The sequence below is a fragment of the Alexandromys fortis genome, unplaced genomic scaffold, assembly GCF_014885135.2.
Source record: "Alexandromys fortis isolate MF-2015 unplaced genomic scaffold, M_Fortis_MF-2015_v1.1 scaffold_136, whole genome shotgun sequence".
NCBI classification, from domain to species: domain Eukaryota; kingdom Metazoa; phylum Chordata; class Mammalia; order Rodentia; family Cricetidae; genus Alexandromys; species Alexandromys fortis.
The window spans coordinates 959,377-978,029 of record NW_026068024.1 but is presented as its reverse complement, the minus strand read 5'-3'; the positions used below and the strand labels follow the sequence as shown (position 1 = coordinate 978,029).

Here is an 18,653-nt window from a genome sequence, read left to right as displayed (position 1 = left end):
CATGCGCTGTGTCAACGTTCTGCGCGGCACAAAGGACCTGGGTGGAAACAGCCTAGAGGCGGGGCGGAGGGGGAATCAGGAGCCGTCTCGTGTCGCGGGCGGAGGGATACGTTTCCATGGGAACGGCAAAGTCTTGCCGGTAAACCCGCGGCCTCCGGGGCGGCATCCTCCTCCCTCCCCTCCCCTTCCCCTTTCCTTAACCCCACGGGCCCTCCTTACCTTCTCCCAACCCTTCTACCTCTTCATTTTAACCTAGGAACTGACAGCGTTAGTGACCGTAGTACAGGTGCATTAGACCGTTCTGTGGAAGTCTTTAATGTTTAACTGCTGATGTCGCTGTCGCCACCTTTCGGTTTGGGTTACCTGGCCTAGTCTTCCGCTCGGTGATCTTTGCGTCTCTTCAGAGGTAATTAGACTGACCAGAGTGAAAACGCCCCTTACCCCGCCATTCTGCTAAAGATCATTGTGGAGTCCCAGGCCTCCAAGGGGGTGACTTCCCTCAGGGACTCCCGTTTGCGCCGACTGGCAGTCCCTTTAACCAAGTCAGTCACTAATTTGTCGCCAAGTTTGTTCTGCAACCTGAACAAAGGGTTAGAGCTGGGGGTAATGTTAAAATTGCGGCAAAACTAAAAGTTTGCAAGCATACTGACCCGCAACAATTCTTAAATTCCTTGCATCTGAAGCACAAAGTATTTTTCTTTTCTAGTGCTTTTGAGGTTTTTGGGGTTGTCTTTGAGCTTTTATTTAAAACCTTAGAGCTCGGCCGGGCGGTGGTGGCACCTTTAATCCCAGCACTCGGGAGGTTGAGGTAGGTGAATCCCAGTGAGTTCTAGGCCAGCCTGGTCTACAAGAGCTAGTTCTAGGACTGTTACACAGGGAACCCCGGTCTCGAAAAACAAAAAACAAACAAAAAAACCCTTAGCGCTCAGCCTCTCAATATATATAAATTTGTGAAATTCTTATCTTTATATTGCTTAAATCTGCCTCTGATTTTACACAATGTGTTTGACAGAAGCCAACTCTAAAAACAGTTAAGTTCTTTTTATCAACCACCAAAAAATACAGACTTTGCATCATAAGTACTTGAAATACTCAAGAGTTGGAAATTTTAAACATAAAAGGAAAATTTTAGGTATGTGTATTTTTATCTTTTTCGTCTTCATTTGGTATGTATAGATGCAGGTGCAGAGTACAGATAAAAGAAACCTACTTGGTCAAAAAGCCTGAGGATTTTTTCTTTTCTTTTTCTTTTTCTTTTTTTTTTTTTGAGACAGGGTTTCACTGTGTAACAGCCTTGGCTGTCCTGGAACTTGTTCTGTAGACCAGGCTAGCCTCAAACTCAGAGATCCACCTACCTCTGCCTCCCAAGTGCTGAAATTAGAGGAATGTACCACCAGGCTCCGGCTAAAGCATGAGACTCTTAAGGCTACTAACTTATATATATGCTGATATGTTGATTTTCAAATATTTCACATCAGCATGTCACAACAAAATGGTGAGAAAATAGAAATTCTATACAGTATATTTTATTTGTTCCACCTCAGTCTTAACTTGTGCTTGCTGTTTGCCACAGTGTCTCCTGCAGCCAGGCTGGCCTCAGATTCACTATATATAGAACCCAGAGCCCGTATGCATGCTAGAGAAACACTCTTCTTTTTTTTAATTTATTTTTATTGAGCTCTACATTTCTCTCTGCTCCCCTCCCTTTCTCTCCCCTCCCCTCCCCTCCAACCCTCTCCCAAGGTCCCCATGTTCCCAATTCACTCAGGAGATCTTGTCTTTTTCTACTTCCCATGTAGATTAGATCCATGTATATCTCTCTTAGGGTCCTCATTGTTGTCTAGGTTCTCTGGGATTATGATTTGTAGGCTGGTTTTCTTTGCCTTATGTTTAAAATTCACTTATGAGCCCTTATGAGTACATATATTTGTCTTTCTGTATCTGGGTTACCTCACTCAAAATGATGTTTTCTAGCTCCATCCATTTGCCTGCAAATTTCAAGATGTCTTTTTTTTCTGCTGTGTAGTACTCCATTGTGTAAATGTACCACGTTTTCCTTTTTTTTTTTTTGATTTTCAAGACAGGGTTTCTCTGTAGCTTTGGAGCCTGCCATGGAACTAGCTCTTGTAGACCAGGTTGACCTCAAACTCACAGAGATTCACCTACCTCTGCCTCCCAAGTGCTGGGATTAAAGGCATGAGCCACTACTGCCTAGCCACATTTTCCTTGATTCAATCTTTGGTCGAGGGGCATTTAGGTTGTTTCCAGGTTCTGGCTATGACAAACAATGCTGCTATGAACATAGTTGAGCACATGTCTTTGTGGCATGATTGAGCATCCTTTGGATATATACCCAAAAGTGGTATTACTGGGTCTTGAGGAAGGTTGTTTCCTAATTTTCTGAGAAATCACCACACTGACATCCAAAGGAGCTGTACCAGTTTGCATTCCCATCAGCAATGCAGAAGTGTTCCCTTTTCCCCACAACCTCTCCAGCATAAATTGTCATCAGTGTTTTTGATCTTGGCCATTCTTACAGGTATAAGATGGAATCTCAGAGTAGTTTTGATTTGCATTTCTCTGGTGACTAAGGATGTTGAACATTTCCTTAAGTGTCTTTCAGCCATTTTAGATTCCCCTGTTGAGTGTTCTCTGTTTAGGTTTGTACTCCATTTTTTTTATTGGATTATTTGTTCTTTTGATGACCAAATTCTTGAATACAATATTCTTTGTATATTTTGGAGATCAGATCTCTGTCTGATGTGGGGTTAGTGAAGATCTTTTCCCATTCTGTAGGCTGTCATTTTGTCTTGTTGACCATGTCCTTTGCTTTACAGAAGCTTTTCAGTTTCAGGAGGTCCCATTTATTAATTGAGAAACACTCTTCTAACTTGAACGACATCCCCAGTCCCTGGTTTTTGTTTTTATCTGCTTCTCTTCTGAAAAGCGTTAAACAATAGTTATATAGATTTTTTTTTTTTTTTGATTTTCGAGACAGGTTTCTCCATAGCTTTTGGTTCCTGTCCTGGAACTAGCTCTTGTAGACCAGGCTGGCCTCGAACTCACAGAGATCCACCTGCCTCTGCCTCCCGAGTGCTGGGATTAAAGGCATGCGCCACCACCGCCCGGCTAGTTATATAGATTTTTATACTCGTCGAAGGAATAGCAATTCCATAAAGCCTCATTAATTTCACTCTTTTGTTTGTTTGGGTTTTTTTGTTTTTCAAGCCAGGGGTTTTCTGTAGCTTTGGAGCCTTTCCTGGAACTCACTCTGTAGACCAGGCTGGCCTTGAATTCACAGAGATCTGACTGTCTCTGCCTCCATAGTGCTGGGATTAAAGGTGTCATCACCACTGCCCAGCTCAAGCTATTTTAGATTTAGGATTCAATAATTTATTTTGCACCATTTTTGTAGCTAGGGATAGTCCAAGAGTGAATGTGTATCGTTTAAAATAGGGCAGTTCCTACCCGGGCAGTGGTGGCTGCTATGCAGAGAAACCCTGTCTTGAAAAAAAAAAAAAAAGTCCCCTTTTCCCCTTTGGAACCTTCATGTGTAACTGCTTGTTGACTGCACTTAGAAAAACACTGCTTAACACCATTGCCTTTCCTTTGATACTAATGTAGTCCCTAGAAATGATTGCATTCCACCATAAATTAATAACTAGCCAAGTGTGGTGCATGTGTCCATATCCCAGCATATGGTAGGTAAATACAGAAGGGTCATTGCATGTCCACACACCACATACACAGACAGAGAGGGAGACAGAGATAGGGAGGGAGGAAGGGAGAGAGAGAATAAATGAATGCATTTTTAAATTTTAAATGTATTTTAGCTAAAAAAAAAAATCTAAGGATAATCCCAGCATTCAGGAGACAGAGGCAAGCAGATTTCTATGAGTTTAGAGGCAGCCTGAAAATTCAAGATCATCCAGGGCTGCATAATGATAGTAAGATCCTGTCTCAAAAAAAAAAAAAAAGTGTGGGCCTGGTATGATGGCAAACACCTATATTCCCAGAATTTGGGAGACAGAGGCAGGAGGGTCAGGAGTTCAAGGTAATCCTTTACTACATAATTTGGGACTAGTGTGGACATCTCCATTCACATTAACAAACAAAAAATAATGCCTACTTTGTGGGAGTGTGCTAGCACAGAGATAAAAAAGCTGAATAAAACAAATCACGCCTTGAAGTTCTGAGGTTGGATATAAAGGCAGATATATGAATAACTATAGCAACACAGTGAGAGGTATGGGTCCCCAAACAGTGTTGTGAGGGTTATGCTATATAATGGGTAAGGTTTCAGAACAAGCAAAATTTGAACTGTGGAGAATAAGATTCTATGGCATATCATTTGAAAGTTTTGTTAAGGCCAGGATAAAGGCAACTTTGTCCTTAGGCTGAATCTGGCTGTCAACCTTGGTGCCTCTGGGTAACCCTCAATGGAGCCACTGTCCTCAGTTTTATCTTTAGTACCATCTTTTGCTTTTGCAAGCATTGGGTATAGAACGTGGGGCCTCATGCGTGTTAGGCAAGAACTCTACCACTGCACTAACTTTTCAGCACCACCTACGGCTATGGCCACTCCAAAGATGTTCTTTCTCAATGCACTGGATGGCTTTCCCATGAACAGCACATCTTCCAGGGTTGTGTGTGGTTCTTTGCTTTTCAAAAGTTATTGATTATATCTGCTATAACATAAGTTGTAAAAACAAGCATTTCTCTAAAATAAAACCTCTGAGATGGCACTCCTCAACATTATTTTTCCCTCCTTGCTAAAAGCTGCATTTCTTTGCTGGGTATGAGGTCCCATTCCTTTTTTTTTTTTCCTCCCTCCCTTCCTTCCTTCCTTCCTTCCTTCCTTCCTTCCTTCCTTCCTTCCTTCCTTCCTTCCTCCTTCCCATCCTTCCTTTCTTTATTATTCATGCAATGTTCTGCTAGCATGTATGCTTGCCGGCCAGAAGAAGACACCAGATCTCAGTACAGATGGTTGTGAGCCACCATGTGGTTGTTGGGAATTGAACTCAGGACCTTAGGAGGAGCACATAGTACTTTTAGCCACTGAGCCATCTCTCCAGCCCCAAGGGGGCCGTTTCTTTAATCAGGGCTTGGAAGGCAGAGATAGGTGCATTTCTGTGAGTTCAGGCCAGCCTGGTCTAATGGGTTCTAGGACTGACAGGGCTAAGTAGAAAGATTCTGTCTCAACACCCTTCACAAACAACAAACAAACAAACAAAAGGCCTAGTGCCAGTGACAGTTGCACACAGTACTAAAAATAGTGTGGGGGATTTTCCATCCCCATAATCTTTGTGCTTTGGACTAGACAATACACAACTTCCTTAATCCAAATGAGAGAAATATATAGGTATCCTTTCTAACCAGAGTCTTGACTCCTAATGAGAGATTTTGCAGCCATCACAGCAGAATACACAGAAGCATGAGTTTATGGAATTTGTACAATGGCTAACTGGGGACAGAAGAACTCCACTGCTTACTAAGGGTTTACTTTGTTCTTGTTTGTTTTGGTTTTTAGAGACAGGGTTTCTCTGTGTAACCCTGGCTATTCTGGAACTAGCTCTGTAGGCCAGGCTGACCTTAAACTCATAGATCTGCCTGCCTCTGCCTCCGGAGGGCTGGGATTAATGGCGTGTGCACCACCGCCCAGCCGTTTACTTTTTAGTGGTTAGTTTTCTTTAGTAGATTCTAGATGAACTTTTCAGAAATGCATCCTCTGGGTACATAAAGTGATCCTCCCCCTGCCTGACTTAGATAGAGAATGCCCTAATGCTGCATCTCACAGCTAGTCTTACATTTGCCTCCATTTTAACAGCAACTTGAGACTGAGCTTTGTGTGGAAGAAGAGCCCCTGGTCAGGAGTGCAGCAGCTACTATCATTGCAAGTTCACTTCAGATATTCCTGCCTCTAATCGAGGAAGCAAATATGTCACGGTTCCTAAGAAATGAGGACAATGATGAGAACATGCTAAATATGTCCCTTAGTCTAAGAGAAAGGGAAAGTGATAGGATGGCCAGAGTAACTAAGACACTCAGTCTAATAGAAAGTGAAACAGAGGACAAGTTTGAGGATGCCCATGAAATTATCCCTGTGGCAACAACAATGAATCTCCTATCATCCTTGGAAGAATGTACAACTGGGTTGTACTTGTTTCTAAATAACAGATTCTCTGACGCAATCAATCTTATTCACCCATGGTCAAAAAACAGCCCGTACCACGCCCTGATCTACAGCATGCTTATGATTGTCAAGGCCATTCTGACTTTCGAGCCACAGGACATTCAGATTGGAATGAATGCTGCAAAGGAGGCTTTGAAAACCTGCAACAATTTCCGAAAAAAACCCAGGATAATGACTTTATCTCGCCTCGTGAGTAGACAGGGAATAAAGTCCATCAAAGAGGAGGAACTACATGCAGAAGTCTGTTATGCCGAGTGTCTGATCTTGAAGTCTGCCATAACATTTATACAAGATGACAGTTTGCTGAATTTCCTTAAAAGCGGCATCAGCGTTGGGACAAGCTACCAAATATACAAAGACTGCCAGCAGGTCTTAGAACTTATGCCGGAAAACCAAAGTAAAACCCACAGACACCTGGATGGAGGGGTAAAGTTTGGACTTGGAGTCTTCAATCTGATGTTCTCACTTGTGCCACCAAGATCACTTAAGCTTCTCAATATTGTGGGCTATTCTGGCGATAGAGAAGTCGGTCTGGCCCTGCTTCACGAGAGTGCATCTGAACCTCACATAAACAACATCTTAAGTGTTTTCACTCTCCTCTTTTATTACAATTACGTACGTGTAGTTGTTGGTGTCGAAAAGGCTTCCACTTCTGCTACAGAGAGTCTCTTCCTAATCTACCTGCAGAAATTTCCCAATTGTGTTGTACTTAAATTTTTTCGTGCACGTTTTAGCATGCTAAATGGAAATTTTGAAACTGCGCAGTTAAAGTTACAAGAGTGCATTATTACTCAGAATGAATGGAAGCAGGTTCATCACCTCTGTTACTGGGAACTTATGTGGTGCCATATTTTTCTGCAGAACTGGAAGCAGGCATACAACTATGCCAATCTACTGTCTCAACACAGCAGGTGGTCTAAGGCAATATACACGTACAGCAAGGCTATAATAATGGCCTTGCTTCCTCCTAATTCTGTGAACTCAGACGAGAGCATGAGCACTGTCTTCTTACACGTGGATAGCCTGAGAATCAAGTTTTTAGGCTCCTCTGTGCCAATAGAGAAGTTCATTGCTGAGAAAAGCCAGCGCTATGGCACTACAACAGGCTGGTTTACAGCACAGCCTCTCCTGGAATTCATGTATGCCTGGAGTGGCTTCCGAGTCATGAGCAAGAAAATAGAGCTTATTTCAAGTTGGCTCTCAATAATTGACAGAGGAAAAGACCTTTTGAATGAAAATCCAAATGAGGAGTATGGCATAGATGACATGAGCTTGTTAAATCTGCTGAAAGGTCTCTGCCTGAAACACCTGGGCAAACATTTGAAGGCTGAGCACTACTTTATTCGTGTTATTAGGCAGGAGAAAATGTTAAAATATGACCGATATTTGGTGCCATATAGCTACTATGAACTGGGAATGCTCCATTATCTGAAAGGAGATTATGCCAATGCAACAAAAAACCTAGACTACATAAAGAACTATAAAGACTATTCCATGGAAGCCCGGCTACAGTTTAGGGCTCATATTGCCCTGGAGCAAATAGCTAAATTAGAAAAGTGATTTTTGACCCAGTGTGCTTCTCTTTAGTATGGGTAGAATATCTACAATCAGTCAAGCAATTAGTGGGTAGAAAAGTAATTCCCTTGTAAAAAACAAAAGTCCAAGAGGCAGCTGCTAAGAATCTGATTAGTCAATAAGAAAGGAATACGACATTTCTTTGCCCTCTCTCCTTCTCCTTCATAAAATGCAATGCTTAAGACTGAAAACTGGAGTGACGCACATTCTTGAAAAGAAAAGGCAAATGCTGTACATTGCAAACATATTCATATGTATTCCATTAACAGTTTCAAAACTTCCAAAGGTTTAGCCTCCCACTAGATAATGAATATGTCCTGCACAGAACATGGAGAATGCTTAACTGGTAAAAAAAAAAAAAATGACCTCAGTATCAGCCTGTTTCAAAAATAACAGCACACCGGGTAGTGGTGGTGCACACCTTTAATCAAGAAGCAGAGGCAGGTAGATTTCTATGAGTTTGAGGGCAACCTGGTGTACAGAGTGAGTTCCAGGACAGCCAGGGCTGTACAGAGAAACCTGTCTTGAAAAATCAAAAACAAAAATAACAGCATAATGAGTAATATAAACTCTGAAAGGTTTTCTCTTATAAACAATCTCTTTCATTGCCTTTTTTTTTAAAGAATTTTTTTAATATTTATTTATTATGTATACAATGTTCTCCCTGTGTGTATGCCTGCAGGCCAGAAGAGGGCACTAGACCTCATTACAGATGGTTGTGAGCCACCATGTGGTTGCTGGGAATTGAACTCAGGACCTTTGGAAGAGCAGGCGATGCTCTTAACTGCTGAGCCATCTCTCCAGCCCTCTTTCATTGCCTTTTATATCAAAGACGATTTCCCCTGTGTGATAAAGGGTATCTTTTACACTGAGATGAAGAATACTATTAAGTTCTATTGTGAATTTATAATTGGCCAGAGAATAGAGAAGTCTCCACCCATATATAAACATTATGATAATAAGTGGAGGAGAGCTGGGCGGTGGTGGCGCACGCCTTTAATCCCAGCACTCCCAGCAGAGGCAGGCGGATCTCTGTGAGTTCGAGAACAGCCTGGTCTACAGAGCTAGTTCCAGGACAGGCTCCAAAGCCACAGAGAAACCCTGTCTCAAAAATAAATAAATAAATAAATAAATAAGTGGAGGAGATCAAGAGGATGATAGGCTATTGGGTTTAAAAAAGGGGGGGAGCAGGGGACATGACTTAGCAAATAAATTATTTGCCACAAAAACACGAAAACCAGAGTTTGGCTCCCCTGAACCCAGGTAAATTCTGGGTGTTGGCAGCCTCACTTGTAAGAGGTGGGAGGAGGTGGGGGGGTCCCAGGAAGCAGCTGGCTAGTTAGATGAGCCAGTGTCTGGGAGCTCTAGGTTCAGCTGAGAGACTCTACCTCAAACAAAGCCTGCTAATATCAAACCCAGGCCACTGCATGCATAGGCACATACATACACTCCCACACGTGTTCAGACACATGAGAAGAAGCAAACACAGGCACACCACACACAACTGACAAAATTAAAAATTAGCAAACATTTTTTGGAGGAATAACAGGTGAGGCTCTTGGGAGGCACAATCAGTGACTGAGGAACCCTTGCTTTCATCGTCCTCTCTGAGCTGTAATTTCTACTTTAAGACCAGCCAGCTTTCAACATCACTAATCCATTGTATAGGCCAATCTGTGAGCAAGTGGTAGTTATAGGTTTGGAACTCAGTATTGTTTTATCTGCCTTAGGGCTAAGAAAGTTTCCAGACCAGTAAATTGGGCTGAGTTCATCCTCCATTCTTAAAGTTACCCCTTGAAACAAATCTTGGGAAAGAGCCAGGCAAGGTGGTCCAGATGTATAACCCTAGCACACACAGGCTGAGGCAGGAGGATTCAAGTTCTAAACAAGCTTGGGCTACAGAACAAAAATAAAGTTGATACTAGTAACGTTGTTTGGTTATAAAGTGCTTGCCTAACACATGCAAGGTCCTGAGTCTCATCCCTAGCAGCCACAAAATAAATAAGTATTTTTCAGTTTCCTAAGTTTGAAATGCTAAACACATTATCTTAATGCTCAATGGGTGTTGTGTCCAAAGAAGTAAATGGAGCACAATGAGGTGTCAAGTTATTTCAGAATGAGAAATGCCTGTTTTTTTAGATTTATTTTTAATTAGTGTATGAATGGGATGGGGATGCAGGAAGGAGGAGCTACAGGCAGTTGGGAGATGCCCAAAGTGGGTGCTGGGAACCCAACTCCAGTCCATCTGGAAAAGCAGTACATACCTTTTTTTTTTTTTTTTTTCCTGAGATAGGGTTTCTCTGTGTAACAGCCCTGACTGTCCTGGAACTCCATCTATAGACCAGGCTGGCCTCGAACTCACAGAGATCTACCTGCCTCTGCCTCCTGAGTGCTGGCTACGATTAAAAGCATGTACCACCACCCTCCTGTTCTTTGCATTGATATTTGATATAGTCAAAAATAAATATCTGCCAACCATACTTATTCATACATTAAAAAGAAACAAATGTGTTGAAGAGATGGCTCAGCAGTTAAGAGCACTGACTGCTCTTCCAGAAGATACATGTTCAAGTCCCAGCACCCACAGAGCAGCTCACAACTGTTTAACTCTTGTTCTAGGGAATCCAGTGCCCTCATACAGACATATCTGTAGGAAAAACAGCAATGTACATAAAATAAAAAATAAATTATTAAAAAAAGATACAAACCTACAATACCCTCTTCTCAAGGAGCTAAAGGCTAGAGGGTTGCTAGACAAAAAAAGAGAAAAAAAAATCTCAGTTTTTAACAATGCGTGGTGTTGGATGCTTGTAATCCCAGTACTTGGGAAATGGAAACTAGAGAATCAAGAGTTCAAGGCCAGCCTCAGCTGCACAGCAAGTTAAAGGCCAGACTGGGCTAAATGAGACCCCCACCTAAAAAATAATTCTAGAAAACATAGCAGCAAACTAAAGCAATATATATGTATATGTACATATATATATATAAATTTATTATTTTAGCTGGGCAGTGGTGGCACATGCTCTTTAATCCCAGCACTCGGAAGGCAGAGGCAGGAGGATCTCTTGAGTTTAAGGCCAGCCTGGTCTACAGAGCAAGTTCCAGGAAAGCTAGGGTTGTTACACAGAGAAACCCTGCATCAAAAACAAAACAACAACAAAAAAGATTATTTTATGTGTATTGGTGTTTTGCCTGCGTGTATGTCTTTATGAGGATTTCAGATCTGTGTGAGGACCTGGAGTTACAGACAGTAGTGAGCTGTCATGTGGATGCTGGGAATTGAACCTGGGTCTTCTGCTCTTAACTGTGGAGCCATCTCTCCAGCCCCTATAGCAATATTGTGTGTGTGTGTGTGTGTGTGTGTGTGTGCGTGTGTACTACGTGAGGACATGTATATGGGTGTGTAATGTGGGTGCACACATGTAGAGGCCACACCTTTGTGTGTGTTATATGCAGGTATGCATGTGTGCTGGCCTGGCAAGCACACATACCAAATACAGACATTAAAATGTCTTCCTCAATCACTTCTTTTTATTATTATTATTATAGATAGTGTCTCACATGTAGCTCTGGCTATCCTGGCACTCAAGATCAGATTGGCTTCAAATGCACAGAGCTCCACCTGCCTCTGCCTCTCAAGGGCTGGGATTTAAGGCATGAGCCATTACACCCAGTTTCTACTTTATTTTTTTTTTTCAGGCACCATCTACTTTTTTTTTTAATATAATTTTTTATTGAAAAAAAAATTTCCGCCTCCTCCCCGCCTCCCATTTCCCTCCCCGTCTCGGAGCAGAAGGAGGGAAAATATGAGCAAAGAAGTCAGGACCATGAGGGGTGCACCCACCCACGGAGACAGTGGGGCTGATCTATTGTGAGCTCACCAAGGCCAGCTGGACTGCGACTGAAAAAGCATGGGATAAAACCGGACTCTCTGAATATGGCGGACAATGAGGGCTGCTGAGAAGCCAAGGACAATGGCACTGGGTTTTGATCCTACTTCATGCTCTGGCTTTGTGGGAGCCTAGCCAGTTTGGATGTTCACCTTCCTAGACCAGGATGGAGTGGGGAGGACTTTGGACTTTCCACAGGGCAGGGAACCCTGACTGCCCTTCAGTCTACTTTATTTTTTGAGACAGAACTCACAGAACTAGGACCTTGCTGCTTTGGCTAAAATGGCCAGCTAGCAGGCCTGGAATCTGCCAGTCAAGGTCCCCAACCCCTGAGGTTACAGAAGCACAGTGCCATGCCAGGCTTGTATGTGGGTGCAGAGGATCCAAAATCAGGGCCTCCTCGTGCTTGCAAAATGACTTTACACACTGTACCATCTCACAAACCCTCTACCTTGGTTTTTGAGAGGGTCATACTATGTGACTTTGGCTGGCCTGGAACTCAGTAGGCAGACCAGGCTGGCCTCTGCCTCCCTACTGCTGGGATTAAAGGTGTGCACTACCACACCCAACCTAAAACAGTTGTGTGTGTGTGTGTTGTTGAGAGTGTACTTCTGGAAGTCACAAAACTTGTAGTTCGTTCCTTCCACAAATGTCCCAGAGATCAAACTCAGGTTATCAGGGATAGTGTAGCAAGTTCCTTTAACTACTGAGCAGTCTCACCGAACTACAGGGCCTCATCTGGCTTCTCATGCTTTCGGTGCAAGCAAGCAATTTACTAACAGTCGTCACCACAGTCCACTGTATCCATCAATATTAACAGCCGTCAACCCAGTCCACTGTATCCATCAATGCTAACGGCCGTCACCCCCGTCCACTGTATCCATCAATATTAACAGCCGTCACCCCAGTCCACTGTATCCATCAATGCTAATGTCCGTCACCCCAGTCCACTGTATCCATCAATACTAACAGCCGTCACCCCAGTCCATTGTATCCTTTAAAAATAAAAATTTTACATGTACGAGTGTTTTGCTTGTATGTATGTCTGAGCACCACATAGGTGCCTGTGGTCCCTGGTTGCCAAGAGTGTCAGCTCCTGGGAGTTACAATTGTGAGCCGCCTTGTGGATGCTGAGGATTGAATTCTGGTCCTCTGAAGAACAGCCAATGTTCCTAACCACTGAGCCATCTCTCCAGCCTCCTAATGTATTCTTTTCCTAAATTTCCTAAATTTGTTTTCTCTCTGTCTCTCCCTTTCTCTTTCTGTGGGGGTGGGGGCAATCTCAGGTGTCATCCTCAGGAAATCCACCCACCACCTTTGAGACAGAACCGCATTGTTCCAGAATTTGACAAAGGGAACCCTAGGAATACTTGTTTCCCCTTCCCGGGGGAAACAAATGACCACCACCATGCTGGGCTTATTTTTATGCAAATACTTTATCCATGCAGCCATTCTTAGGCCCTCATCAATGTATTCTTGATGACTAAGCATTAGAGACAGACTGAAGAGTTCTACCAAGCCTCAGCATAGCAAACATGGCACCCAACAGGGTTTGCCTGTTATCCTTCTCCCCCTTGCTAAAACCGTTAGTTTACAGTCCTAAAGCTAACTTCCAAAATTCATTCCCTTTTTGGCCACTAACTCATTCCTGAGACAAAACATCAAAATCCAGCAATCAATCAGCTGGGCAGTTGTGGAGCACGCCTTTCTTTAATCCCAGCACTTGAGAGGAAGAGGCAGGAGGATCTCTGTGAGTTCCTGGTTTACAGAGCTAGTTCCAGGACAAGCTCCACAGTTACACAGAAAAACCCTGTCTTGGAGAACAAAACAAGAACAACAACAACAACAACAAAAAAAAAACCATAAAACAAGCAAGCAAACAAACAAACCAAGGATCTAGCAATCAAAATTCATTATTTGGCTAGTATGTCCAATCAGGACTTAACAACTCACCCTAGCACAGACTCTCCCAGCCCCCCTCCCACCCCAACTTCCCTTTAAAAACCAACTCCTGGACCAGCCAGTGATGGCGGCGCACACCTTTAATCCCAGGAAGACAGAGGCAGAGGCAGGCGGATCTTTATGAATTTGAGGCCAACCTGGTTTACAAGAGCTAGTTCCAGAACAGGAACCCCTGATCTGGGGTTACACAGAAAAACCCTGTTTCGACAAAAAAAAAAAAAAAAANACTCTTGGAAAAAACACCTGCTTGTTGGTTGCTTTCTGCAGCTACTGCTGCCTTTACAGCCTCCCCACCCCACTGGTCCCTCTGGAGTAATAAATCACCTTTGTGTTGAGAGTTTGCTGTCTGGATATGTCCTGTACCAATTGGGGTGAGGGTCCTTCCCAACAGAGACACTTCTATTGGCTGGTACACACAGAACAAACAAAAAAAGCTACAATACTTTGTAGTTGCTACACAATGCTTGAAATTGATTTTTTTTTTTTTAATTTTTAGTGACAGGGCTGGTATGTAGGCCAATTGGTCTTGAACTCTCAAACATTCGCCTACCTCTGCTTCCCAACAACTAGGATTAAAGGCCTGTGCACCTCTTATAACTCAAATGCAACTTAAATTTCTGATAGTTTGGAAAGGGTAGGGGAATGACCTTGTCTCGAAAGAACAAAACAGTACTCGAAAGAAAACGTGTATTTTGCAGTAAAAGTTTAAACTGGGTGGTGGTGGCACACACCTTTAATCCCAGCACTCAGGAGGCAGAAGCAGGTGAATCTCTGTGAGTTTGAGGCCAGCTTGGCCTACAGAGTTACAGAACAGGCTCCAAAGCTACAAAGAAACCCTATCTCAAACAAACAAACAAACAAAACAAACAAACAAACAAAACCGCTTAAAATGCAAGTGAACAATTGTCACAAACCAGTTGTGGCTCTTCTGGGTTTTTAAAAGGTCAAACATTTCCTCCAATACTCTAATAACTTGGAATTTACATTAGCTTTGTAGATTTACAGAGGGTTTTAACTGGCAAAGTCTAACTTAATCCATGAAAACCACATTAATATAAGCAGTCAGTCATTCAATCAGTGAAGGTTTTGAGAGGATTATTTGATACGGAAGTCCAAATAGTAATAAAAAGCAGATTCATTTTTAATGTTTCTGCTCCTTGGATTGAAGTTTTCTAGCTGTTTTGTTTTTTGTTTTAATCACCCTTGGTTCCCCCCTCCCCCGTCCCCCCCCCCACCATCGGCAGGATCCTTGCACCACTTTTCAGTATCAGTGTCGAAAAAGGAATCTGCAGTATGTCACAGTCCAATTAACTACGTGCCCAGAAACCTGAAGCAGAAGCAAGGGCTATATCCTTTTCCACCAAAGAGGTTTATGATGAGCGACGGCATTCAACCCAATTCAACGCTGATCTTTCCAGCTTCCGCACCGCCCTCGAATCGGGCTGCCAGCAAGTCCCAAAGGCGAGCGCATTTTAACTGCCCCAACGAGAATCCGTGCCATTCACTTCAGCTTCTAGAGCTCTAAGATTTACCCAGAGGGCTTTGTGTTGAATCCATGGCAAAAGCGCATTTTTATACACACTTGCTTAGAGAGCATGGTACGCATATTTCCTTCTTTTAAAGATAACTTGAACTGTTCACGGTGGCCGCGAGAACTCAGGTTTCCTAGCACCCAAACTGCAGCTCCGGTGACTCCTCCCCGTAGCAAGGACGGAGGCAAAGGACTACAGAGCGGAGGATTCTGGGGGAAGGAAATGACATCAGGCGCAAAGCATGCTGGGCTCAGGCGGGCCGACTCAAGACAGGTCGGCGGCGTGAAAGCCTAGTGGGGTTGTAGCGATGCGTCTCTGCGGCGTTTTCTCGGGTTGTCTGGAACCAGCAGCTGGTACAAGCCCCGCGGAAACTCTGATCTAGAGAGAGTAGGTGGGAATCCGACAATTCCGCGTCAGTTACGCCTACACGGACGGGATTTAGAGCAAATCCTTTTATCTAAGGAAAACAGCCGAGGATTTGAGTATCATCCAGAGTTCAAAGCCAGATTGAAAGCCGTATCTGGAATTGGGAGAGCAAGGTAAAGGGACATGCTAGAGGAGTTTCAGAATTGCTTCTGCGGCCATCGGTATTACCGTAGCTCGGGCTAGGGATATGGTAAAAAAACAAAACATCCTCAAGAATTCTTCAGTTTCTTATAGTAAAATGGGCAGTCTGTTGTTCTTTTTGAGACTGGAGATCCACACTGTGTTAACCAGGCTGGTCTCAGACTTGTCTCAGTGTTACTAGTAGGTAGGACTATAGTGTAATGTGAGCTACTAAACCAGCTCTATGTATTAGTACTTACTTGTATTAAGAAACTTGTTAACCAGGACTATACAGAAAAAAAAGAAAGAAAGGAAAAAAAGAGAGAGAGAAACTTGAGGCAAATTACAGACTTCAGAAGGGAGATTAGAGGTTAAGATATTTGCTTGTGTGGAATATGCATAGTGATTAACTCAAATGGTTTTAGATCTAGCCAGCCGGTAACCATGAGTGAATGGATGAAGAAAAGCCCCTTAGAATGGCAAGACTACGTTTATAAAGAAGTCAGAGTGGTAGCCAGTGAGAAGAAGGAGTATAAGGGCTGGCTTGTAACTACAGACCCAGTCTCTGCCAGGTGAGTATGCACCTTATTTCTGGAAGTGAAAACCCCAGGTACTGCCTAGATACCCAGTGTTAGAAGACAGGTTATTAAAGGCAGGTTATTTGCACATAGTAAATAAATAAATCTTTAAAAACAAACAAACAAACAAAAAACCAAAACCAGCTTTGTTTGGAAGTGGATAGCAAACCCCAGTACCTTACAAACGCTAAGCATGCCCTCTGCCATTGAACTGCATACACTTCAACCCCACCCTGACCCGCTCACACTTTAGCTACTACATTAGCAGTGTCCAGTGCTGATTCTCTAGGCAAAATGTTTGGATGTTTAGGATGTCAGTGAATGCTTGTGGAATAAGTAAAAGCATTTGGGACAGTTTGCTCTTGTTCAGGTGACCTGTTTGGGTTGGTGATGTCCCGTTGCTTCTTTATAGTTCTTGAGGTTTTTCTTTTACAAATCTGCTCTGAACTTATTTTTCTTTAAAGTATTGTCCTCGTGACCTTCCTTGAAGATGGCAGCTTGTCTGTGACTGGAGTTATGGGGCATTCTGTGCAGACTGTGGAAGTTGTGAGTGAAGGGGACCACAAAGTGAGGGAGAAGCTGATGCGCTTGTTCACATCCGGCGATTGTGAAGGATACAGCCCCGAGGATCTGGAAAAGCGAAAGAACAGCCTGAAGAAATGGCTGGAGAAAAACCACATCCCTGTCACCGAGCAGGGAGATGCACCGAGGACACTGTGTGTGGCTGGGGTTCTGACTGTCGACCCACCCTATGCTCCAGAAAATTGCAGCAGCTCCAACGAGATCATTCTGTCCCGCATTCGGGACCTTATTCAAGGACATTTCTCAGCTTCCCAGTGAGAGGCCTCTCCTGTGAGCAGGCTTACTCCAGAGGACTCCACTGTTTGGTTTTGTGTTAATTGTTTCTATTATAAGTTGATGATATTATAGGAGTTCAGAAGCACAGTGGGGGGTGTGTGTGTTTAGTTTTCGTGTAGGTCAGATTGGATGAGTAGACCTGAGTGCTGATTTCCCTGGGAAGTAAAGGCACAGAAGAGCATCCCGTGCACTGAAATGGAAGCAGGAAAGAAGTACTTGTGAGGTGCAGATAAATGCTCTTTTTGTAAAGCAGGAATGCATTTTGAATAGATAGAACAATGTTAAATAGCCTGGCAGTGGTGACACACCTTTAATCCCAGCACTCAGGAGGCAGAGGCAGGCAGATCTTTGTTTGACACCAGCCTGGTCTATAAGAGCTACTTCCAGGACAGGCTCCAAAGCTACAGAGAAACCCTGTCTCCAAAAAAAAAAAAAAAAAAAAGTTAAGTGAATTTATAAATTTCAATATAAGATATTAAAGTAAAAATCACAGTCTCAGGTCCCTTTGACTAACCAGACCACTATGTTATTAAAATACTGGTCTTTGAGGTTGAAAACAACACAGTATTTGAATTAGAGTAATTTGGTTTGGTTATGGCTTGTGCCCCCTACAGTTCTTGTGATGGGAATTTCTAACTTTAAGATGAGACATGGGGCCACAGAGATAGCTAGGCAGTTAGGTGCACTCGCTGTTCTTCCAGAGGACTTGGGTTCAGTTCCCAGCACTCACATGGCTTCTCAGAACTGTCAGCAACTCCAGTTCCAGGGACCTAACATACATGTAGGCAAACACTAATGTATGTAAAAGGAAATAAACCATTAAAAAAACAGAGATGAGATATAATGGGAAATCTTTAGGCAGGCGAATCTCTGAGTTCAAGGCCAGTCTGGTCTACAAAGTGAGTTTCAAGACAGCCGGGGCTGTTACACAAAGAAAAGCTGTCTCAGAACAAAAGAAGAAAGAAGTTAACATGCTCCAGCTCTGATGAATGGAGCCGATGCCGCATTACTGTCCTGTTCCTCCAGCACTGAGCTGTTTCTCTTCATAAATAGCGCATTGCAGGTATTCGGTTTATTTTAGTGACTCAAAGATGACTCCTATAGAGGATATTTTGTTTTGTTTTTATTTATTTTTTCCATGATTTTTTTTTTTTTTTTTTTTTTTTTTTTGGTTTTTCGAGACAGGGTTTCTCTGTGGCTTTGGAGCCTGTCCTGGAGCTAGCTCGGTAGACCAAGCTGGTCTCGAACTCACAGAGATCCGCCTGCCTCTGCCTCCGAGTGCTGGGATTAAAGGCGTGCGCCACCATCACCCGGCTCCATGATATTTATTTATTTATTTATTTATTTATTTATTTTTTTTTTTTACTCAAGCAGTCTTTAATGGAAACTGTATGAGACGCCCCTACTCCTGCATCTTCTCAATCGTTTCTTCCTTGTATTTGCCCTTCTCCTTTCCTACTTGTCGAGACTTGGCTTTCCTTTCCAGGATCTTCTTTCGGTCTTTGTCCAGCTTTAGCCT

At 43.1% G+C, this 18,653-nt stretch overlaps 2 protein-coding genes across 5 annotated transcripts; both read left to right on the top strand.

Annotated features, from left to right (window-relative positions):
- Window positions 1-82: 82 nt before the first annotated feature.
- Window positions 83-8,890, top strand: LOC126514530 (tetratricopeptide repeat protein 39B-like). Its single transcript, XM_050163494.1, has 2 exons — window positions 83-406; window positions 5,828-8,890. Exon 2 carries the CDS (start codon window positions 5,939-5,941, stop codon window positions 7,751-7,753), a length of 1,815 nt encoding a protein of 604 aa, XP_050019451.1. The 5' UTR covers window positions 83-406; window positions 5,828-5,938; the 3' UTR covers window positions 7,754-8,890.
- Window positions 8,891-15,402: 6,512 nt separating this feature from the next.
- Window positions 15,403-18,291, top strand: Gemin6 (gem nuclear organelle associated protein 6). 4 transcript variants are annotated; one of them, XM_050163501.1, is made up of 3 exons: window positions 15,403-15,691; window positions 16,124-16,270; window positions 16,741-18,290. In XM_050163501.1, the coding sequence occupies exons 2-3, from the start codon at window positions 16,143-16,145 to the stop codon at window positions 17,114-17,116; spliced, it is 504 nt and encodes a 167-aa protein (XP_050019458.1). In that variant the 5' UTR covers window positions 15,403-15,691; window positions 16,124-16,142; the 3' UTR covers window positions 17,117-18,290. The 4 variants fall into 4 exon arrangements, with proteins under 4 accessions (XP_050019458.1, XP_050019460.1, XP_050019459.1 ...); XM_050163503.1 differs by having other exon boundaries at window positions 15,413-15,539; XM_050163502.1 differs by having other exon boundaries at window positions 15,413-15,543.
- Window positions 18,292-18,653: the final 362 nt, after the last annotated feature.